This window comes from Rhinopithecus roxellana, chromosome 1, assembly GCF_007565055.1.
Source record: "Rhinopithecus roxellana isolate Shanxi Qingling chromosome 1, ASM756505v1, whole genome shotgun sequence".
Taxonomy (NCBI): Eukaryota; Metazoa; Chordata; class Mammalia; order Primates; family Cercopithecidae; genus Rhinopithecus; species Rhinopithecus roxellana.
Genome location: NC_044549.1, coordinates 14,531,551 through 14,555,972, shown reverse-complemented (window position 1 = coordinate 14,555,972; position 24,422 = coordinate 14,531,551). Strand labels below are relative to the sequence as shown.

The 24,422-nt window shown below is 37.1% G+C and overlaps 1 protein-coding gene across 1 annotated transcript in view; it reads left to right on the top strand.

Annotated features, from left to right (window-relative positions):
• PROS1 (protein S) overlaps window positions 1-21,094 on the top strand; it is a 99,319-nt gene extending 78,225 nt beyond the window's left edge. The window contains exons 10-15 of the mRNA XM_010357309.2: window positions 298-487; window positions 6,691-6,858; window positions 8,484-8,652; window positions 14,141-14,292; window positions 16,319-16,544; window positions 19,737-21,094. Of these exons, the coding sequence (XP_010355611.1) occupies window positions 298-487; window positions 6,691-6,858; window positions 8,484-8,652; window positions 14,141-14,292; window positions 16,319-16,544; window positions 19,737-19,897 (1,066 nt within the window). The 3' untranslated portion in view covers window positions 19,898-21,094. The remainder of the gene's footprint in view (window positions 1-297; window positions 488-6,690; window positions 6,859-8,483; window positions 8,653-14,140; window positions 14,293-16,318; window positions 16,545-19,736) is intronic.
• Window positions 21,095-24,422: the final 3,328 nt, after the last annotated feature.

Below are 24,422 nucleotides of genomic sequence, written 5' to 3'. Positions count from 1 at the left end.
GGTGCTTTCAAAATATATGCCAAACAAAGATGACAAATTACCAAAGGATCTGTTCTCTGGGGAAAAGATTCCAAGAATAAGCAAGAAAAAATAATAACTTAATTTGAAACATACATGGAGCCAGAGATAATACATGAGCCATCTAATTCTGCCCTTCTCTTTTATTAATTCCAGAAAATGAAATAAATAGTTGACTCTTTGTCCGTGTTACTGTTTGTCAGTATAAGAAATAAAGAATAATGCATTGAGCTTTCTGTATTTCTCACTCTTAAGGATCTCTCTTTGTCCGTTTTTTAGATTTTCAGCAGAATTTGATTTCCGGACATATGATTCACAAGGCGTGATACTGTATGCAGAATCTATCGATCACTCAGCATGGCTCCTGATTGCACTTCGTGGTGGAAAGATTGAAGTTCAGCTTAAGAATGAACATACATCCAAAATCACAACTGGAGGTGACATTATTAATAACGGTCTATGGAATATGGTATGTTTGCAGATTTCATCAATATCTTCCCACTTTGATGCAGTTTGTATAAAATCATAATTTATTTTTATAGTGATACCAAATCAAAATGGGTTTGGAGTTATCTGATGCTATAGGAGGCATATTCTACATACTGTAAATCCCTGAAACACCCTGAGTAATAATATTCTCACTTAATATATTAGAAGCATTGTTTTTAGTTATTTGCTTGAACTACTCTGTCTTTAACTTTTTACCTTTTTTAGTGGCTGATTGATGAACAATAGTGTTAGGGATTATTAGGCGGCCTAACAGTTTTTTTTTTTTTTTTTTTTTTTGACACGGAGTTTTGCTCTTGTTGCCCAGGCTGGAGTGCAATGGCGCAATCTCGGCTCACTGCAACCCTCCGCCTCCCGGGTTCAAGTGATTCTCCTGTTTCGGCCTCCTGAGTAGCTGGGATTACAGGCATGCACCACCACGCCTGGCTAATTTTGTGTTTTTAGTAGAAACGGGGTTTCTCCATGTTGGTCCAGCTGGTCTCAAACTCCCGACCTCAGGTGATCCGCCCACCTTGGCCTCCCAAAGTCCTGGGTGAGCCACTGCGCCCAGACTTTTTTTGTTTTTTTGTTTTTTTGTTTTTTTTTTTTTTTTTGAGAGAGAGAGTCTCACTCTGTCGCCCAGGCTGGAGTGCAGTGGCACGGTCTTGGCTCACTGCAACCTCCACCTCCTGGGTTCAAACGATTCTTGTGCCTCAGCCTCCTGAGTAGCTGGGATTACAGGTGTGCAATAGCACACCTGGCTAATTTTTGTAATTTTAGCAGAGACAGGGTTTCACCATGTTGGCCAGACTGGTCTCAAACTCCTGGCCTCAAGCTGTCCGCCCCCTTCGGCCTCCCAAAATGCTGGGATTACAAGAGTGAGCAACCACACTCGACCAGCATAACAATTTGTGCAAAGACAACATTGACCAAGGAAAACTCTCCTCAACCGTCAATAATATGTTTTAAATTAAGGAGAAATAAACAGTGACAAATTCAAAAAGGTAATTCAAATTCAAATACAAGCAGATAGATAAGTAATCCTTTTTTAAAAAAATAGACACAGGGCCTTGCTATGTTGCCCAGGCTGGTCTTGAACTCAAGGAATCCTCCTCCCACTTTGGCTTCCCAAAATGCTAGGATTACAGGCATGAGCCATTGTACCAGACCTAGTAATCAGTTTTTGTGCAAACAATATATGGTAGCAGGTACCAGTGTGCTTAGAAATTAGCATTTTAGGCTGGGTGCAGTGGCTCACACCTGTAATCCCAGCACTTTGGGAAGTCAAGGTGGGTGGATCACCTGAGGTCAGGAGTTCGAGAGCAGCCTGACCAACATGGCGAAGCCTCATCTCTACTAAAAATACAAAAATTAGTCAGGCATGGTGGTGCACGCCTGCAGTCCCAGCAGGAGAATCGCTTAAACCGAGGAAGCAGAGGTTTCAGTGAGATCACGCAGCTGCACTCCAGCCTGAGTGACAAAGGAAGACTCTGTGTCAAAAAAGAAAGGAAAAGAAAGGAGAGGAGAAGAGAGGAGAGGAGAGGAGAGGAAAGGAAGAGATTAGCATTTTAATTTACTCCTACATATAGCCTTTATTCTAATGATCAAGAATAGCACTTTAATCAACTGGGTTAAAGTGGGACTTTTCTGAAGGGATCACTGCTAGTTAATACTATACTTTACTATACTATACTTTACTATACTATACTTTTCTGAAGTATAGAGTCATTGCTGCCATCAGCAGAGGATAGCTGAGAGAAGATTGGCTTCGCCTTAGAATGTGGTGCCCAAAGAGACATCTTTTATGCCTAGAGGAGCTGGCAAGAAGTTTGTGCTGATCTCAATTTATTTATTTATGTTATTTATTTATTTATCATCACTATTATTATTATTTTGAGACGGAGTCTTGCTCTGTCACCCAGGCTGGAGTGCAGTGGCATGATCTTGGCTCACTGCAACTTCCACCTCCTGGGTTCAAGCAATTCTCCTGTCTCAGCCTCTTGAGTAGCTGGGACTATCAGTACCTGACACCATGCCTGGGTAGTTTTTGTATTTTTAGTAGAGATGGGTTTCACCATTTTGGCCAGGCTAGTCCAGAACTTCTGACCTCAGGTGATCAGCTCTCCTCAGCCTCCCAAAGTGCAGGGATTACAGGTGTGAGCTACTGCACCCAAACAAGAAGTTTGTATTGAGAAGCCATGTGAGGTCATCACTAAATTATTTTGGTCTTTCAATTATGCAGACATGCACTCATTTATTCAATAAGCTTTTAGTGAGTGCTTTTGATGCTAAGTTCCTGAGTTCAAGGCATTAGAACTACAGCATATTGGGGGAACCTGCCCCCAATATTTCAACATAGGTTCTTTCTATTTTCCGTAAGTGTCAGCCAGCTGAGAAATAAAGAGAAAGAGTACAAAGAGAGGAATTTTACAGCTGGGCCTCCGGGGGTGACATCACATATTCGGTAGGATCGTGATGCCCACTGGAGTCACAAAACCAGCAAGTTTTTATTAAGGATTTCAAAAGGGGAGGGGGTATAATAACAGGGAGTAGGTCACAAAGATCACATGCTTCAAAGGGCAAAAAGGAGAATAAAGATTACATGCTTCTGAGGAAACAGGACAAGAGCAAAATCAGAAACTCCTGATAAGGGTCCAATAAAGATCGCAAGGCAAAGGGCAAAAGCAGAATTACTGATAAGGGTCTATGTTCAGCAGTGCACGTATTATCTTGATAAACATCTTAAACAACAAAAAACAGGGTTCAAGGGCAGAGAACCGGTCTGACTTCAAATTTACCAGGGTGGGGTTTTTTTCCTCACCCTAATAAGCCTGAGGGTACTGCAGGAGACCAGGGTATATTTCAGTCCTTATTTCAATTGCATAAGAGAGACACTCCCAGAGTGGCCATTTATAGACCTCCCCCCAGGAATGCATTCCTTTCCCAGGGTATTAATTATTAATATTCCTTGCTATGAAAAGAATTTAGCGATATCTTCCCTACTTGCATGTCCATTTATAGGCTCTCTGCAGGAAGAAAAATATGGCTCTATTTTGCCCGACCCCACAGGCAGTCAGACCTTATGGTTGTCTTCCCTTGTTCCCTAAAATCACTGTTATTCTGTTCTTTTTCAAAGTGCACTGATTTCATATTGTTCAAACACACATTTTACAATCAACTTGTACAGTTAACACAATTGTGGTCCTGAGGTGACATACATCCTCAGCTTATGAAGATAACAGGATTAAGAGATTAAAGTAAGACAGGTGTAAGAAATTATAAGAGTATTATTTGAGAACTGATAAATGTCCATGAAATCTTCACAATTTATGTTCCTCTGCCATGGCTCCAGTCAGTCCCTCTGTTCGGGGTCCCTGACTTCCTGCAACAATAGCAAGAGATTTTCCTCACTCTAGAGCTTAGTCATAGATAAGTAGCTGATGCTTCTTTGGGAAATAATATAATGTAACAGGAAATACATTACAGTAGAGGTATGAACAAAGCACACTTGGGCAAATGTGGTGAATTTATAAATGATTATAAATTCTTATCTTTGATTATGAGTCTAATATTAATCTTATCTTTGATTATGAGTCTAATATTAGGAATTTTAATTGTAAATGTATCATAATTCATTCAGCAAAATATTTATTGGCACTGCTATGTGCTAATCCTTATTCTAGGTGGTAAAGGTACAACAGCAAATAAAAAAAAGTCAGTGCTCTTATGCAGCTTGCATTCTAGTGGTGAGATGCAAACAACAAATGCATGAAAAAATAAATATGCCAGATAGTTATTCCTGTTATAAGGAAAAAGAAAAGCCAGGCAAGGACATAGAGAGTGATGGGTGTTAGTATACATATAGAATCAGGAAAGGCATCTCTGATTAGATTAGATCTGAGCCGAGATTGAGAGCACATGTCGTGAGAAATACATGAGGGAATAGAAAATGATTCTGCACCATGTGAACAGCAAGTAGAGAATTTCTTGGAATAGGATGTGTTTGGTATTTGAGGAATAACACAAAGAGTAGTGTAGCAGCAGGGGAGAGTAGTTAGAAAATGAGATTAGAAACGTGGTCTAGAATAAGATCATTGAGGGCCTTGGGGGCAATGATGAGGATGTAGATTTTATGCTAAATGGAAAGACCCTGGATGGTTTTGAGAAAGGACATGGATCTAATTTGCATTTTGAAAGATAATCCCGATCAGAAGCGGATGACTTTGTGGAAACCAGAAGTGGAGAGTGAGAGTAGAACAGGATATGGAGTTAGGAGACTGTTGGAAGAATCCAGCAGAGAGAAGATGGAAGCTTTGACTGGTGTGCTGATGATAAGGGTGGTGAGAAGTGGTCAGATTCTGGATATATTTTTAAAGTTAAGCCTTCAATTCAAATTTTTGAATGCTCAGCATAAGGAGGGGTTTTAAGGGCCTGAAACTGTTTGTGTTGACCAGTGGTTCCAAATACTATCTCATCCAATGTCTGAATGCTCCTTTACTATTCTATAATGAAATGTATCAATAATATAAACTACCTTCACATATACCCAATCAAAACCAACATAATGCTCTCATTATTATATTAATATGGATAAATTAAAGGAAAGTAATTTATAAGAAAATAATATGTATTTTGATATATACATAGCTATAACTACAGCACTTGTTAAAGCTTGCTTCTATGCATAAAGTAAAAGCTACAAATGAAGACTAATGCTGGGGTGTTATATTAGCAACTCAAATACCATTAAGTGCATACATGGTGTTGCCATTGGTATTATTAATTTTCCAAAGTGGTGAGAAGTTCCTGGTAAAGATATGAATGAAACAAATATCAATCTATCCTTAGTTTTCAAGATTATTATATTCTTGAAAAATGTAATGAATGCTAAAATAGTGCAGCAAGCATTTTGTGTATATGTATACACAAATTCAGATGATTGTAAGCATGAATAGTCTCTATATGAATACCTAGCAGGGATGTTCAAAAGATTTTAAGCATACTTGATAGTTTATTATTAGTTCTGCATTATTTATTATTATTAATTCTGCATGACTAGCCTATGTACATAATGCAGATTGTCTATCATCTTGCAGTTCCAGCATGGCCCCTACTCATTGTGACAAATAAAAGTGTTCCCCACCTCCAAATTTTCCAAATGCCCTGGAGTGGAGTCATGGTGTCTCACTTAAAATACTTGCATGGCTACAGGAAAAAGGTCTGGGGCCTGAGCCGTGGGGAGGGGAAGATCCAGCAAAGGAGACTGAGAAGTAGTGGTTAGAGTGTAGAGAGAGAAGCAAGCAGGGTCAGGTGTTGTAGGCTAAGTTAAGAAAGTCTGTAAAGGAGAGAATAGTTGTTCGAATGCTGCTAATTGGCTATATTAAAGAAGGAGTGTTGACCAACTTTAAGTTTGTGTTACTAAATGTATTCTATGTTGGAGGATAGTTTTTCCCTTCCTGTCATGTTGTTTTAATATGTTTATTGTCTGGCTTATATTATTAGTTAGTGAGTGAAGAGTTTGCACTTTGAGTGCTATAGTTTTACTTGAAGTGATTTCAGCAGTGGTTCTTCAAATTGCCTTTGTGGAAGGAACTTTTATTGTTGTTTACCCTTACTTGAAACCTTTTTTAAAAACCCAAACTACTCTCAAAATAGGAAAACTTCAATTTAATTTTATGTGTTTTTTTCTTATTGCCTCAATCACTTTTGAATTTTAGAGAAAAAATAATTTGTGTGCAACTAACAGAATACTGAACATATTGATTTTTCTGACTTTATATTAAGAACTTATTTACATTATTGATCCCATATGTATATTATCAGACAATTGCAAAATAAGACCACTTAAATTTTTCCTAAGATAGAATGGCTCACTTTACTGTTAATTTTCTAGCAGCCTGGGATTGAAAGATACATAATTGGATGTTTAAGCTTAACAGAATACTATTATTTTTTAACTTTAAAATATGATACGCTTTTAATTTTTGATCAAGTGCTGCCACGTTAAATGTCTTTTTATCACATTTATCATAATTTGACATTCCAAATGAGTTGTAACAAATTAATAATTACATTAAAATGATTACTTTACAAAAGTAGTTTTTGGGAATAATAACAATTTTTAGATCCCAGTATTTCAAATGATATGTAGTAATGCTTGGTTATTTGGTAATTTTTCTTTTGTAGGTGTCTGTAGAAGAATTAGAACATAGTATTAGCATTAAAATAGCTAAAGAAGCTGTGATGGATATAAATAAACCTGGACCCCTTTTTAAGCCTGAAAATGGATTGCTAGAAACCAAAGTATACTTTGCAGGATTCCCTCGGAAAGTGGAAAGTGAACTCATTAAACCGGTAATGATCCAAGCTGCTGTCATTCATCAGGGATGAATTCCTTTTGTCTGTAATAGATTTGAATATGTGTTTTTCTGAGAGTCAATAGAAGTTGTTTTGTTAAGCATACTAAGTGTGACAACTTGAAATGATCATGGAAAAATAACATTAGTAACCCTTGTAATTGTATTAATGAAATAAGAAAATGATATAGTGGTTTTGTGCCCATTTAAATCCCCAGCATAAATCGTGAAGTGGATTTCTAAAATTCTCAAGTTAATGCTTGACAATGTTAACACTACGGTTCAGTGTTAACATCATGATAATCCATACTCAGTCGTTAAACATATAAATTAATATATTTAAGTCCAAAATTATGCTATTTTGTGAAAGCCAGTCAAAGGACTTTCTCAAGTCTATTTTTAGGACTTAAATGCAAGAGCTAAAGAATACCACATAAGGTGAAATTTATTGTTAAAAAAATACATCTTTACTGAGGGTACAACTATAGCCTGTCACAAATTGAAATTAGATGTAATAGATATTTTTCTAAATATAATATTTGTTTAATAGTTATAGAATAGGTTTCATGAAAGAGACTAACCACTAACTCTTGAAAGAGTTTTAAAAACTTCATTTGAAATCACAGACCTGCCCGATACACTTGCTGGTTTAATTTAAGTATTTACTATCTTATATCCATCTTTCCCTCCTGGCAATTAATAGTCACTTTAACTTTTAAAAGATTTCTGTTATATGATATTAAGCTTGAATTAATTAACCTATGTTGACATCAATATACTTGTTGTTTGAAACTGAGAAATTAAGACACTTTTAATGTAAAATAAATTATTCAAAAAGTATCAATCATTTATGAAATGGCTTTTACATGCCTTGAGCCTGGCAGGATGCTTGATGGAGGCTAAAGAATGCAAACACTTTTGTGTCTGAAGAAACTTAGAGTCTGATTGGCAAGATAAACCCATATTGTAAATGCCACTAAAGAAAAACAAGGCCGGGCGCGGTGGCTCACACCTGTAATCCCAGCACTTTGGGAGGTCGATGCGGGTGGATCACCTGAGATCAGGAGTTCAAGACCAACCTAGCCAATGTGGCAAAACTCCATCTCTACTCAAAGAGGAAAAATAAGCCGGGTGTGGTTGCAGGCATGTGTAATCGCAGCGACTCGGGAGCCTGAGGCAGGAGAATCGCTTGAACCAGGGAGGCAGAGGTTGCAGTGAGCCAAGATCCCACCACTGCACTCCAGCAAGACTCCGTCTCAATCAAACAAACAAACAAAGAAGACAAACAAGACAGCTTAGCGCCCAGGGCCACAGCTAGAAGCAAATATAGAACTTGAGAGCAGAAAAGTTACCACTGGATGATGTAGGAGAGGCAGGTAGGGCTTGAAGTGTTAAAAATCATTAAGATGCCACTGAGGTCTTGTGATGGTATAAGCTCACTTGTACTGAAAAAGACTGTCCATCTGAAGAATACTTTGAAAAGAAAAACTTAAATAAAATTCAAAATATTTTCAACTATTATAAAGAAAGGATTTTTTTTCTGTAAATGAAAACCTATACTCATAATCGAGCCACTTGTTTAAGTTTAAAATGCACTCCTTGACTTATATTTTAATTTGCTAGATTAACCCTCGTCTAGATGGATGTATACGAAGCTGGAATTTGATGAAGCAAGGAGCTTCTGGAATAAAGGAAATTATTCAAGAAAAACAAAATAAGCATTGTCTGGTTACTGTGGAGAAGGGCTCCTACTATCCTGGTTCTGGAATTGCTCAATTTCACATAGATTATAGTAAGTGATTTTCCATTTATCTCTATTTTTGTCATTAATGAGTAAATTTATTCATCAACAAACAGTAATAATTTCTTTGGTAAACACTATCAAGTATCTGCTGTGTGCCCACTCTAGTCTTATGCTTATTCATACTATTATATACCTTTTACAGAAATTTTTCAGTGTATTGGGAAAAATATAAAGGCATTTGAATGTGCTTGTGTTGTTATTTCAGGTTTATCGGTACAAAGCCTGATTCCTTTTGGGTAAATTCAATTGAGCTATTTTAAAGATCACTGATTTCTCACTTGTATGGAGTCTACCAATGAATGCATCAAAAAGATTCATCTTCATTTCTAGCATTTCTATTTGATGCTTTCTTAAAATTTCTACCTCCCTGTTGAAATTCCCTATCTGTTCACATGTGTCTAGTTTATGTACTGAGATTTCAATGTAGTCATCATAATTATTTTAAATTCCCTGTCTCATAGTTCCAACTGTGTCATATCTGGGTCTGGTCATTTTGTTTGTTTTGTCCCTTGACCAAGTGTTGTTTTCCTTGCATCTTTGTGTATCCTGTAATTTTTGGTTTAGAGTTGGGCATCTTGTGTATAATAGTAGAGACTGAGATAAAGAATATTTGTGTCTGGAAATGAGCACGTTTCTTTTGCTAGGCTCTTAGTAATGAGATTGAATCAATCTGGTGAAAAGTTGAGCTTCTTAAGTTTTGCTGGTGCCAGGATTACCCTTAATGCACCACAGGTTTCAGATTTTTTAATTTTGTTTTGTTGTATTTTGTTTTTGAGATGGAGTCTTACTCCATTGCCCAGCCTGGAGTGCAGTGGCATGATCTTGGCTCACTGCAACCTCTGCCTCCTGGATTCAAGTGATTCTTCTGCCTCAGCCTCCCAAGTAGCTGGGACGACAGGTGCCCACTACCATGCCCGGCTAATTTTTGTATTTTTAGTAGAGATGAGGTTTCACCATATTGGCCAGGCTGGTCTCGAACTCCTGATCTTCATGATCCAGCCACCTCGGCCTCCCAAAGTGCTGGGATTACAGGTGTGAGCCACGGCGCCCAGCCTCAGATTTTTAAAATACTACCTTCTGCTTATAATAAGGGAATGGTTTGCTAGCAAGTTTTTCTCTTTCTTTTCTTTCCTTCTTTTCCTCCTTCCTTTCTTTTCTCTTCTTTTTTTTCTTTTCTTTTCTTTTCTTTCCCAAGTCTCACTCTGTTGCCCAGGCTGGAGTGCAGTGCCACAATCTCAGCTCACTGCAAGCTCCACCTAGCCGTTTCAAGTGATTCTCATGCCTCAGCCTCCTGAGTAGCTGGAATTACAAGGGTGTGCCACCATGCCCTGCTAATTTTTGTATTTTTGATGGGGTTTCGCCATGTTGGTCAGGCTGGTTTCAAACTCATGACATTAGGTGATCTGCCTGCCTCAGCTTACCCCGTGCTGGGATTATAGGCTTGAGCCCCCATGCCTGGCCTAGGGAGTTTTTCATCATAGCAGCTCAGTTTTATGTATTCCCTCCATAATATGCCTCAAGAAAATGTCTCTCCCACTTGTGTCTCTCAAGCGTCTTGCCCACCCCCAGCAGAGCGCTCTTGTTACTTGACATTTGCTAACATGGCAGAGAAGACGCGGAGGTTGGGGAAGCATTCTATGTTGTTCTGGTACAAATTCAGTCTTAGGCAGGTGTTGTATCCCTGGGTCTCAGGAGTGTGGAATTCACTCTTTCTCTTCGCTGACTCTCATCAGTAGGGGAGATATCCAGTGATCAGGACTCAAGATGTTTTCCTGCTCCTTCTCCATGATAGATAGCTTTTTTGTTTGCTTTTCCTAATCTGTAGTTGCAATGAGTCCTCATATGTGTCCTAATGACAAGGTTTGCTGCCTTTCTCCTGGCTTGAAAACTTTGTTGTGTAGAGAAGACAGAGAAAGATCTATGTGGGGCTTTGTGGCTTCCCTGTAACTGGTACTGCTTTCAGGACCGTATAGAGGCTTTCTCGGGTCTCTTTCCTCGCATTCTGTTTTCTCTTGAGTGCACAGTAAGGTCTGTGGAGAAGAGCCTGTGAATGAGTATGAATTGTCTTTGTGTCTGCAGTTTCTAGGGCTTCTAAGCTCTTACATCAGCCCCCACATGGAGTTCAGCAATTAGTTTAAATCTTTACCTAAATTATTTTTAGCAAATTGCATGGCATCTCCTATCTGCCCTGGGTTAGAAAGTGTTCTCATTCTGGCTCTCCTTGGAAACACCTGTCTTTCTTTAGGTTTCTGGTTAGTTTGTTGCTCTGTGACCTCAGCTCTTTGATAGTTCCAAGAAAAGTCATGATTATGCAGATAATTTGGCTTTTGTTGTTGTCAGGGTAGGGGTAGTGCTCCTTCCAATTTTCTACAGCCTAAGTAGAGCAGGGAATCTTGCCATAGTGACCTTATAAATAATACTTCTGTGAACATCCTAAATCATACCTCCTTCTACCTTTATGTGATTAATTCTATGGAAGAAAATTTTAGAATTAGGTTATCTCTATCAAAGGTTATGCAAATATATAATTATTAGAGGTTCAATTACATTCTTTTCCAAAAATCTTTTATCAATTAATATTTCTACCAACAGAATGAGAAAGTGTATGCTTTAGTATTTTTTCCCAATCTGATAGTTCAAAAAATAAATTTTGTAGGTTTGACTATTAATATTATTTCCCTAATTTCTATTGAACTTGAATATCCTCCCATATGTTTATTAGCTATTTATACATTCTATTTATTTTATTGAATCGTCTTTTTCTTTTTTAATAGTTCATTATTTGAGCTACTAACACTTTGAGCATTATAAATTGTTAGCATTAATCTGATATCTCTGCTTTAAGAAAAAAATTACATTTTATTTGTGTTTATTTGTAACCTAAAATGGGTGAGGTAAGGTGGCTCACACCTATAATCCCAGATCTTTAGGAGGCTGAGGCGGGCAGATTCCAAAGGGCTAGAGCCCAAGAGTTCAAGACCAGCCTTGGCAACATGGTGAAACCCTAACTTCACAAAAAATACAAAACTTAGCCAAGCCTGATGGCATGCGCTGGTAGTCCCAGCTACTCAGGAGGCTGAGGTGGGAGGATGGCTTGAGCCCAATAAGTTGACGCAGCAGAGAACCATGATCTTTACCACTGCACTCCAGCCTGGATGACAGAGTGACAGCATATCTCAAAAAAAAAAAAAAAAAAAAAAAAAAAAAAAAAAAAAAAAAAAAACTGTTTACTGCATTAATACAAATTTTTAAATTTTTATGTAATTAGGAGGTACAAATGCAGATTTATTACATGCATGTATTGTGATATATTGTGTAGTGGTGAAATCTGGGCTTTTGGTGTACACATCACCCAAATAGTGAATATGATACCCAATTGGTAATTTTTCAACCCCTGCCTTCCTGCCACTCTCCCATCTTTCGTAGTCTCTTTTTACTACATTTGTTTGTTTGTTTTTGAGATGGGGTCTCTCTCTGTCATCCAGGCTGGAGTGCAGTGGTGCAGTCATGGCTCACTGTAACCTAGACCTTCTGGGCTCAAGCAATCTTCCCGCCTCAGTCTCCCAAGTAGCTAGGACAACAGCCACATGCCACCATGCCTTGCTAATTTCTATGTTTCGCAGAGACAGAGTCTTCCTATATCGCTCAGGTCAGTTTTCAAACTCCTCGGCTCAAGTGATCCTCCCGCCTCAGCCTCCCAGTGCTGGTATTACAGGCGTGAGCCACTGTGCCTAGCCTTTTTTATTACATTTCTAAGGACAAATTTTACAAAAATGATTTCCCTTTTTCTAACATAAATTAATACAATGCCTAGCTGTGTTCTGCATATGAAGGATTTTTTTTTTTAAGTTATAAATGGGGTGAGGATTAAATTAGGATAAAACTAAATCCACAATGATTTGGCCAAAGGAAAAAATCCTGAAAAGGTAATGAAAATGAGTTACATTGTATCTAAAAAAATTACTTTAATAAGTAATTAATCATTTCATGGATAATTTGTAAGTGATCTACTTTGTAATTAATATTTAATGTTACATTTTAACTTCTATACATTTGCCTGTTCATTTTAGTTTGAGTTTAATATCCTGTGTTAAATTTACTTATTTCAAGATAAATGTTTAGGTGATAGAAATTCCAATTACCCTGGTTTGAGCATTACACATTGTATGCATTTATCAAACGACATATGTACCCCAAAATATGTACAATTATGATATATCAATTAAAAATTACTTATTTCACAATGATTACATATACACATTCTTTTTTTTTTTTTTTTTTTTTGAGACAGAGTCTCACTCTTTTTCCCAGGCTGGAGTGCAGTGACGTGATTTCAGCTCACTGCAACCTCTGCCTCCTGAGTTCAAGCGATTCTCCTGAATCAAGCCTCCCGAGTAGCTGGGACTACAGGTACACACCACCATGCTCGGCTAATTTTGTGTATTTTTTTTTCAGTAGAGATGCTTCACCATGTCGCCCAGGCTGGTCTCGAACTCCTGAGCTCAGGCAATTCCAAAGTACTAGGAATACAGGCATGTGCCACTGCACCTGGCCTATCTATTTTTTTCTTCTGGGTGGGAATTACAGGATTATAATGGAAAACTTTGTGACATTATATGTGGCTAAGTGGAAGAACATCTTGTCAAAGGAAAATGATTTTCCTTATTCACATTTACCCTTTCAAGGGCTCCATGTGGTATTTGGGCTTTGCTATATGTTACATTATATTACATGAGGAAGACTTCATTCAGATTATGAACTAATCTTTTTAGGAATCCAACTACTCTAGAAACATATTAATTCAACAAATATCTATCGAGTGACTGCTGGGGAAACAAAGCAATGATAGAGACATATACCTCCTAGAGCTTGCGCTTTAGTGGGATAGACACTTAACCTAGTAATGAGGAAGGAGAATGTGGAGGATTATGACAAGAGAGTCACGAAACAAGGGTTCCCATTCTGATTTCAAAACTAGCTGCTGATGTCAGTGTATTTCTCTAGTATCAAACTATCCAACTCTCCTATATATATAGATCATATTCATCCTTTGGAGTGATGATGGCAACTGTACCCAGATTTTCCCTCAATGATTACAGAGAATTTGTTGAACTTTCAAATGTGTACTTTGAAATATGATCACTTTGAGAGCATTGGTGAGTGTGCAAGGGAGAAGGAAGAGGTGTTAAAGAGCCAACAGGGAAAATGCATGATAATCCTTAACACCACATTCCAGAATTCTCTTCTAGGAAGAACGGGAAGATGGGACTCCATTTGCGTGTTTCTTACCTGCATTAAAAAAAATTTTTTTATTGTTTTGTTTTGCCTAGATTATATAGATCATTGAGAAAGGGAACGAAATGTTTAGTATTACACAAGATAGTTTTGAATATTATCCAGACTGTATTAATAATAATTCCTCCTGGTGCACTTTAGGAGTGCATTGATCATATTTCTGTTTCATTCTTTTAAATAGATAATGGATCCAATGCTGAGGGTTGGCATATAAATGTGACTTTGAATATTCGTCCATCCATGGGCACTGGTGTTATGCTTGCCTTGGTTTCTGGTAACAACACAGTGCCCTTTGCTGTGTCCTTGGTGGACTCCACCTCTGAAAAATCACAGGTAACTTAACTCTAAACCTATATGAGCCTTGTTTTTCTTTTCATTTTTTAAAATGGATATATAGCAGTACTTACCTCAAAGGACTATTTCGAAGATTAAATAAAGTAACTTATGTAAAGTGATTTGGCAGTATTTACCTCAAAGGACTATTTTGAAGATTAAATAACGTAACTTATGTAAAGTATTTGGCACAATCTCCAGCACATCATTAAGGACTCAAAAAAATGTCTATTATTGTTACTTTTTTTGCTGGCTTGTTTCCAAGGTCTGAACGAAGAAGTAAGGGGAGGGAGGATTGAAAAACCTACTGCATCTATAGGTAAGATTAGGCAGACTCTCACAGAGGCTGCTTGGAATCATCCGAGTGCATTGAGATCCACCCTTATTAAGAATCCTTTAAGCATCGTGGGAATTAGTCTGTACTGTCAACATAGAAGTGAGTCTAATTACAGTGCACTGTCAGATATTCAGTGCTTAATTATAATGTTTTGTTCTTTCTTACACTCTTAATCTTTTCTCCCAAGAGTAAGTTAGGAAAAAGGAGAGAAAGTTAAAACTGGTCCACTTGGCTTCTTACTGGCAACTCTTATTTGAAATTAGGAGGAAGAACACAAAAAAACCTTAGATGAAAGGAAATATGAGGGTTATCAGAAGATCTGTATTATTCAGACTTCTATTAGAGGATAATTGCTCTGTCTATGTGTCATCCACAGTGAATTCCAATAAGTTACAGCAAGAAGCTGATGTCTATGCCAAGGCTGGCTTGGTTGCTTTCAGTAGATTTTAGAAAGAGACCTATGGTTGAATAATGTCAATTGTAGTAAAACAGGTTATGCTGTTTGCAACTTAATGTATGATTCAGGGAGGAGGATGGGAAGTTTCTGGTGGTTAACCATAAGTAACCTAAAAATATCCTGATGAGGTTTTTTTGTTTTAATCTCCTGTCTTTAAGGAGCTTTCTACATTTGGATTTCAGGGGTTTTTTTATTTGCTAGTTTGTTTTTCTTTGTAAACAAAATTGAATTCCTATCTTCAACACTACGTTCATGCAGTGGAGGAGGTTAATGCATGCCATGTCTTTGATATTTATTTTATCCTTTGAGTGTTTGCCTCCATGATTCTTTCTTTGTATGTCAGATTTCCTTCATAAGGTCTGTGTGCAATATTTCATAACTATATTCCAGTTACCATTGATCTTTCTGGAACATTTTCTTTATTGACCATCTCTTTTAATGAGTTTAAGGATATGGACATGTACAACACAATAACAGATTTCCTCAAGCAACCTGTATTTGCAAAGTATAGTCTTTTCACTTCAAATAGGTATCTTGGATTCCTAAATAAACATTTCTGACTATGGTTTTATCACTTTCCTCTATGCCATATCAGCTACATGAAGAGATCACACTCAACACATTGAGTGATTTAGGCATAACGGCAGTTTGAAAAGTTCAGCAGAATGAACACAGTTTCTTTCTGGAGAATCTTCTGGTAAATGTTCTATAATGTACTGTTGGCAATCCCTGGTTTTTCTTTCTCAGGGCCTGTTCACTTATTTTATCCCAAGTCTATAGGATTGCTTGTGTGGCACAAAGAAACCTGTTAGTCCTGCTGACATATGCTTACTAAAGCATTTTAAATTTCCCAGGTCTTTTCTTCAACAAAGAGTGATTCAACTCCTTCCCTTTTCATATGTAAACTTGGAAATTAGGAAGGCTCATAAACAGAAAGATATTGCTTAAGACACTGCTGTAGGTTCCGGTTGTCTTACTGAATTTTCAGAAACCAGTATACATTTACATGTTAGCTAAACTTAGAGTTTGTAAAACTAGTGTGTATTTTAAAATTTAGTCATAATTATTATGTTAGTGTTATAATAATTAGTAACTTTTCACTTAAATTTAGAGACTCTATCATACATTTTCTTTCCTTATTGAAATTTAGTTTTTGACTTTCAAAAACTCAAAAGTCACTCTTAAGCAGCATTACTCTTACTCCTTGCTTATATTGAATCTTTGCTCTTCAGGATATTGTGTTATCTGTTGAAAATACTGTAATATATCGGATACAGGCCCTAAGTCTGTGTTCCAATCAACGATCTCATCTGGAATTTAGAGTCAACAGAAACAATCTGGAGTTGTTGACACCACTTAAAATAGAAACCATCTCCGACGAAGAGCTACGAAGACAACTTGCCATCTTGGACAAAGCAATGACAGGAAAAGTGGCCACGTACCTGGGTGGCCTTCCAGGTACTTTTTCTTCAGTTTTAAAAAGTGTATTTTAAATCAAATTGATAGTATTTTAAATACATAATTATACTAAAAAGGCATCAGAAGGGAACATAAACTCCAGTACTCATTATTCTTTTTCTAGGGGCTAGTACCAACAGTTTATTGGCATATTTTTGTTTTATTTAGTTTAAAAACTTTAAACTAAGGCTGATCAAGTTTTGCTGCATTTGGCTATTCCAGCCAGAAAGGATATGTTATTTTATTTCGTCGTCACAATAGTCTTATAAGTTCAATATTTGTATTTATACAATATTTATTCATCTATTATTCAGTTCTTCTTATCATTTATCCAACTTTTTTTTTTTTTCTAATATGGAATCTCGCTCAATCGCCCAGGCTGGAGGGCAGTGGCGCGATCTCGGCTCACTGCAAGCTCCGCCTCCCGGGTTCACGCCATTCTCCTGCCTCAGCCCCCCGAGTAGCTGGGACTACAGGCGCCGCCACCACGCCCGGCTGATTTTTTGTATTTTTGGTGGAGACGGGGTTTACCATGTTAGCCAGGATGGTCTCCATCTGCTGACCTTGTGATCTGTCCGCCTCCAAAAGTGCTGGGATTACAGGCGTGAGCCACCGCGCCCAGCCCCATTTATCCAGCCTTTATTAAGACCCTGTGTCCCAGGTGCTCGCAACGTAGTAATAAACAATCTAGTGGCAGAGGTAGACATTAAACAACTAATTAGGAAAATATCAAAATAATTAAAATTGTGATCACTTTTATGAGGGAAAAGTATGGGTTACTTTTAGAACCTGAAAATATGACTTCTCACCTGGTCGTGGGGACCAGAAACAACTGGTCTGAATAATAGACTAAACTATAAATCTGATACTGAAAAGGTTAAATAAATTTAACCAGGTGTGGGAGTGGGGATTGGAGTTATTATGCAAGTAAAATGTTCCATGTGTGGGCAGAGTGGAAAGGGATGACACCCTGGAGGAATCTGTAGGATATCAGTATGGTTAAAGCATACTGAGCAAGGGAGACAGTGGTATATAATGAGGCTGTGAACTGGGTGGTTGGATGGATTGTTTGTAGGCCGAATTCAGGGTCATAAATCTTATAATGAGAGACATGGAACTATTAAAAGTATAGCAATATTACAATTTTAAAAAGTCACTCTGCATGCTGGATGGAGATGGATAGGTGGGAGACAACAGTGGGTTTAATTGAGATGATCCGAGAGGCTATTCAGTAGTCCAGATGAGGAAGCAGTGACAATAGTTGCAGTATCTAAACTACCATCAACTATTGCAAAACAAACAGTCTGGGCATTGTTCAAAGTGCTTCAAATATATCCACTTGTTTAATTTTCAAAATAGTCCAGTGAAGTAAGTGCTATTGTTATCCCCATTTTACAGATGAGGAAACCGAGGAAGCTGCAGGAATAGGGTGATAGCAGTAAAGATGATGGACAGTGAATAGATTGGAGATATGTGTTAGAAACAAAATTAATAGGATTCAATGACTGAAAGACACGTATAAGGGTGACTTTTAGGTATCTGGCATGAGCAGTTGTGTGGATGGAGATTCCATTTACCAAGATGGGGAAAACTGGAGGAAAAGCAGATTCATCTTTAACTGAATATTGGAAAATATGAAATTGGCACCAATATTTCACTTTGAATGGAAAAAAAGAGACAGAAAGTTATTTAGAAGCATTTTCAGATGACATTTGCAATTTATTTTCATGGGGAGAATTCTGAGTTTGATGTCTGGATTTCTGATAACCTTCAATATATTGCTTAAACTGCTCAGGGTCTTGACTTCCCATACATGGAAATTGTATCTGGGGTTTTGGGAAATAGAAGTAAATAGGCTTTAAAAGCTATAGATAGATAGATAGATAGATAGATAGATAGATAGATAGATCAATAGGGGTAACATAGATCAATAGATAGATCGATTGATCAACAGAGGTAACATAGATAGATCAATAGAGGTAAGTAGCGAGCATGCCTAATTATTAGGGAGTGAAATTATAGTTTAAATGAATGAATTCTATATTGAAATCTACCTACTACCTTATCCACAAGTTAGTTGAACGCAATTTTAGGAAATCAAACCAACAAAGAGTTTAAAAGAAGCAGAATTATCAAAATTTCAGTGGTTTTGGGACTTTGGCAACAGCACTGAGGACTAACTTCAGGCAAAATGTCTTGAGAGAAAGAGTGGGGAAAATTTGAGAGGAGCTAAATATTGAGATATTAAGAGTATAAACTGTGGGATGGGTAAATTATTAATTGCATGCCAAGTAGGCATGCTAAATTACATGTGAAGAATTAAAACCCAAGAGAAATGGATGATTTTGAGTAATTGCGTTCCTCAAAAAATGAATGAATTTGAGTAATTTCTTTTCTCAAAAAAGGAAAAGTGGCAAAATCTATGATGTTCAGCCCAACTTGAAAGGGATTCTTAACAAATGCTATGAGCTCGTAATAATGTGTGAACTTTATTCACTGTGATGGCAAGTTAGAAATTGAAAATTTCAAAATTTTTTTTTTGCCACGAGGTACTGAAGATGAAGAATAGGGGCTAAAGAATATCCATTGTGAGTTAAGATTAATGGAGAGGAGAAGCCAACAAAGAGGAAGGAAAATTGTTATTTTTAGGAACTCCAAATAGTACATGAAAGTGAATCCTCTATCATGACCTATTGCATGCTCAACAAAAAACTATTTCTTTGGAAAAAATACAGAAATCTGCATTTATTCCAACAATAATAAAAGAGATATATTGATCATGGCATTGAAAAGAGATTTCCAAGTAGTTATAATCTGGAGTTGAAAAAATGATTTAACAATGCTTAACATGTTGCTTAAGTTTAAAGAGAAAATCATATGTTGTTTGTATAATAAAAATAGAATATCACAAGAATATGCTTGTTTTACTCTCCCTCAAATGTGTTTAAGTTTAAATGGAGCTAATTGTGTTTATGAAATCCGAGGAACTCATGACGTGCTGAATTCAATGAAGTACAATAACATGTATATCAGAGTCACTTAATGTGTATTTTTGGAATAGAATTTCATTATTAACTTTTCCTTTAGGATTAGAATTTTGCTGGAAATAGGAAGTCTGAACGACTTCTCTCACTGTAAACAAGTAAGATACTAAAAGTCTTGGACTAATAGTCTAATATTCTGCTTTTACAGATGTTCCATTCAGTGCCACACCAGTGAATGCCTTTTATAATGGCTGCATGGAAGTGAATATTAATGATGTACAGTTGGATCTGGATGAAGCCATTTCTAAACATAATGATATTAGAGCTCACTCATGTCCATCAGTTTGGAAAAAGACAAAGAATTCTTAAGGCATCTTTTCTCTGCTGATAATACCTTTTCCTTGTGTATAATTATACTTATGTTTCAATAACAGCTGAAGGGTTTTATTTACAATGTGCAGTCTTTGATTATTTTGTGGTCCTTTCCTGGGATTTTTAAAAGGTCCTTTGTCAAGGAAAAAAATTCTATTGTGATGTAAATCACAGTAAAGAAATTCTTACTTCTCTTGCTATCTAAGAATAGTGAAAAATAACAATTTTACATTTGAATTTTTTCCTACAACAGTTTCAATTTTTGTTCATAAAACTAAATTTTAATTGTATCATCATGAACTACTGTCTAAATACCTTTTTTTTTTTCAGAAAGCAAGGAAGTAAGCTCAAACAAAAGTGCATGTAATTAAATACTATTGTTTGTAGGCAGATACTATTTTGTTTTTGTTTTGATTTTTCCTGATGAAGGTAGAAGAGATGGTAGTCTATTACATCTGAATGGAATGGAGGGTCCCAATGCCTTATTTCAAAACAATTCCTCAGGGTGACCAGCTTTGGCTTCATCTTTGTCTTGCGTGGCTTCACATTTAAACCAGTATCTTTATTGAATTAGAAAACAAGTGGAACAAATTTTCCTGAGAGCAACATAGGAATCTTACTTCTTGGGAGCTACAGTCTGTCAGGATGAGACATCAGATTAGGTTGGATACATGGAGAAATCTGAAATGGGTACATTTCTTATATTTGGCTGTGTCATCATACAAGGTCTACATTACAAAAGATGGAATTCAAAGACGGACAGGAGAATGAACAAATGTGGGAGTTCGTAGTTTTCCTTGAATCCAACTTTTAATTACCAGAATAAGTTGCCAAAATGTGATTGTTGAAATACAAAAGGAACTATGAAAACCAGAACAAATTTTAACAGAAGGATAACCTCAGAGGGATGTAGTGAGTATTGTATGTTTGTAATCAAAGAAGGAGGTAAGATTGCCACGTGCCTGCTGGTACTGTGATGCATTTCAAGTGGCAATTTTATCACATTTGAATCTACCATTCATTGCCAGATGTACATCAGATGTTTCACCGACAGTTTTCAAAAATAAATTCTTTTCATTATATTTTATATCACATAATAAACTGGTGTATAATTTTAAAATGCATGTGAATATCTTTATTATATCAACTGTTTGAATAAAATATACAATTACATAATAGACATTTAACTCTTCATACAACGAAGTAGTTCTTCAGTTAAAAGACAGATAAAGCTCAAATATTTGAATAATATTTATGATTGGGTGGTAGACTGGAACTCAGAAAGTGAAGAGAAGTAAAAATAACATGTGTCTTTTGACACATCCCAGAAATTGTCTTGCTAGATATAATTTTTCTCCCGATTGCCACCAGGTACTAGGGGGGATGAATATCAGCAAGTGACTATTGATAATTACATTCATGTAAAAAAGCAAGGAAAAAGAAAAACAGAGAAAACATGAGAGAGGGAAAAAAGAGTGAAAGAAAGGGGAAAATGAATTTCTTCTCGGGAGGAATTCCCTGCTTTTCACTTGATTATGCCACATACAAGTCAGATATAGGGATCAATTCTACCTTTCACATCAGAAACCTTTCTGCATGCACTGATGCTCATCGAGGCTCCAGACACGCATTTATAAATTTCATCTACCTTTGAGATGTGCTCATACGTGGCTAGAGAGAGGGTCTAAACCTATGGCTAAGAATCTTTGATTGATGTTTAATTTTGAACTTTGCCAAGAAATATAGATGCCTACTTTTAAAGAGTTGGTAGAGAACAGTAGTTTTCTGAAGGCAAAGTGGATATTTGGTGCCATTTCAGCTTTGTATATAAGTGAAAAAACTCCAAATAACACGGTCATCCAGAGTCCCTTATAACTCACATTTTGAAAAAGTTTTCTTTTTTCTTTTTGAACATGTTATATGACATGGTAACAGAACTCAACCATTTACAGTGGTCAGTGATGGGTCAGTAAAACCATCAGTACTGGTTAATCTGTAAGAACAGGACTATTCACCTCATTTCTCCTGTCTGAAAGTATAATTCCAGTCTTAGTCCGTATATGTCAGTGCAATAAATATTTCCAATTTTCTTTGCATTCTAGAATTAAGGAACTGGTGGTATTACTGGAAAGGGGACTTTTTCATGTGAAAATTTATTTTTTCACAAAATAATTGCCTATTTATTTTTGCATTCCCCTAGACCTTTAGTTGCAATCATCAGTGGGAACTGAAATAATACAGAAGATGAATATCTGAAATAAATTTATTTCAGATTTCATCATGTTGCTATTAATATTGATTTGGGAGATACACAGTCACTAGAGACTCAAAGGACTAGTCTGATAATTTCTAAATCATTCATTCAGCAACAAATATTTATCAAGTACCTACTCTACTCTGTGCATGTGGAGTCAAAAGTAGAATGTCTGAGGGCTAAACCCAATGGAATAGGAAGTCACAATACTCAAGTTGGCCCTGGGTAGTCCTCAGATTCCTGTTCCTTGGAACTACAAAGCAGCTCTTTTCTGGTCATCCTAAGAAATTGAAGTGATAAAACTTTTGGTCGGCCGGGTCTGGTGGCTCACGCCTCTAATCCCAGCACTTTGGGAGGCCAACATGGGTGGATCACCTGAGGTCAGGAGTTCAAGACCAGCCTGGCCAACATGGTAAAACTCCATCTTTACTAAAAATACAAAAATTAGCTGGGCATGGTGGCAGGCGCCTGTAATCCCAGCTAGTCGGGAGGCTGAGACAGGAGAATCGCTTGAACCTGTGAGGTGGAGGTGGCAGTGAGCCAAGATTTTACCATTGCACTCCAGCCTGGGCAACAGGGTGAGACTCTGTCTCAAACAAACAAACAAAAAAAACTTTTGGTCAGTAGTTTGCTCCTTTTGAAGAAGATAGTTTTGATGATGGTCTTGCACACGAGTTTCTTGCTATAGCAAGCTTTGAGCCTTCAGAGAACTTGTATTTGAAAATTGGATCTTCTATGGAAGAGACATTGCTTAGGGATTCATCTAGTGCTGTGCAAGATAACCTCTGGCTATCTTGTATTTATGTTTGCAGAATGTGTAGGTGAGGGGCAGTTATCTTAGCCAGCATACGTGGGTTTTGGGTACATAATATTAATAATATAAACAGTGTAAGGCCAGATTACAAGGTCAAACTGACAATGGGAAAAGATCTTAGCTTCAAGGTGTGAAGCTAAGAGTGTCAAAAATAGAGGGGAACTGAGTATGGGGAGGTTTGGAACAAATTGCAAACCAGTGAGGTTGGGGGGTACTTCCTGATCCACAGTCCAATACTCTCTAGTGTACTTTGGACGTGCCATGGTGTAGCGGTTGTCTTGCTTGTGGATAAGAATAGCATTTGGTGAATTTACCCTCATTCCTGCTAACCTACTTGCCATAACAAGCCGTCCCCGAAGAGAATCCTATTTTCATGGGAAAGAAATTGCAAAGTAATATCTGCAATTTGCTACTGATTGATTCTCTTTCCTGTTAACATTTCAAACTGTGAAATCTAGAATCTCATTCGGGAACTGAGGTGTCCCTAATCTCCAGATGGGAGAACCACTTGATACATCAAATCCTTCCTCCAGTTGATTTGAAGAGAAGAGAGAGTGGGCCAATATTTAACTGACATAGGAAGAATCTGGCATTATGATCTGGAGGTCCCAAACAATAAATACAAAAAAAAAATTTAAATAAAGACAAATTGAACACTTGGGCTGACACTGGAGCTTCCGAAGATGAGCATCTTCTGAGCCAACTCAGCATGTATGGAGTAGCTGCAGGGGACTAACAACTGGCTGTTCTGAAAAATAGGCGCAGTCTTAGTCTGTCTTGTACATGTAGCTAGTCAAGTTGCAAAGCTGGGATTGCAAGGCAAGTTGCAAAGAACCAGGATGTCTGGGTCAAGAGTCCATGCCCAAATTTGAAACTACACCGTTCCCATATTCTTACTAGTTACCCTAGCACTTAGTAAATGGTCTATGGTTGGAATAAACAATTCCATCAAATCTAACAATTGGTTGGATAGAACTAATTCTCTCTCCAGTTCTACATATAACTGGTTGTGTCATTAAGTCTCATTTGTTAATATTGATCAGTTAATTAATGTTAATAACATTTTGAAGATTAAGTATGATATGACTTAATTGAATTAAGCAAATGCTGACACTGACTCTGAACACTTAGATCATTAGAAGTGTGGGCTAGAAACAATCCCAAGAAAACAATGGAGCAAAGATCTTGGTACTGCTGTCAATGTACTCAGTCTAGGGGAGAGCAGACACATGGACAAGTAATTAAAAAATGGGCGTAAACCCGGGAGGCGGAGCTTGCAGTGAGCTGAGATCCGGACACTGCACTCCAGCCCGGGCGACAGAGCGAGACTCCGTCTCAAAAAAAAAAAAATAAAAATAAAAATAAAAAATAAAAATAAAAAGTAATTAAAAAATGGGCCTGAGTTTGGTAAAGACTGAAATGCAGAAATAAATATTTGCAGGGGGTTCTGGGAA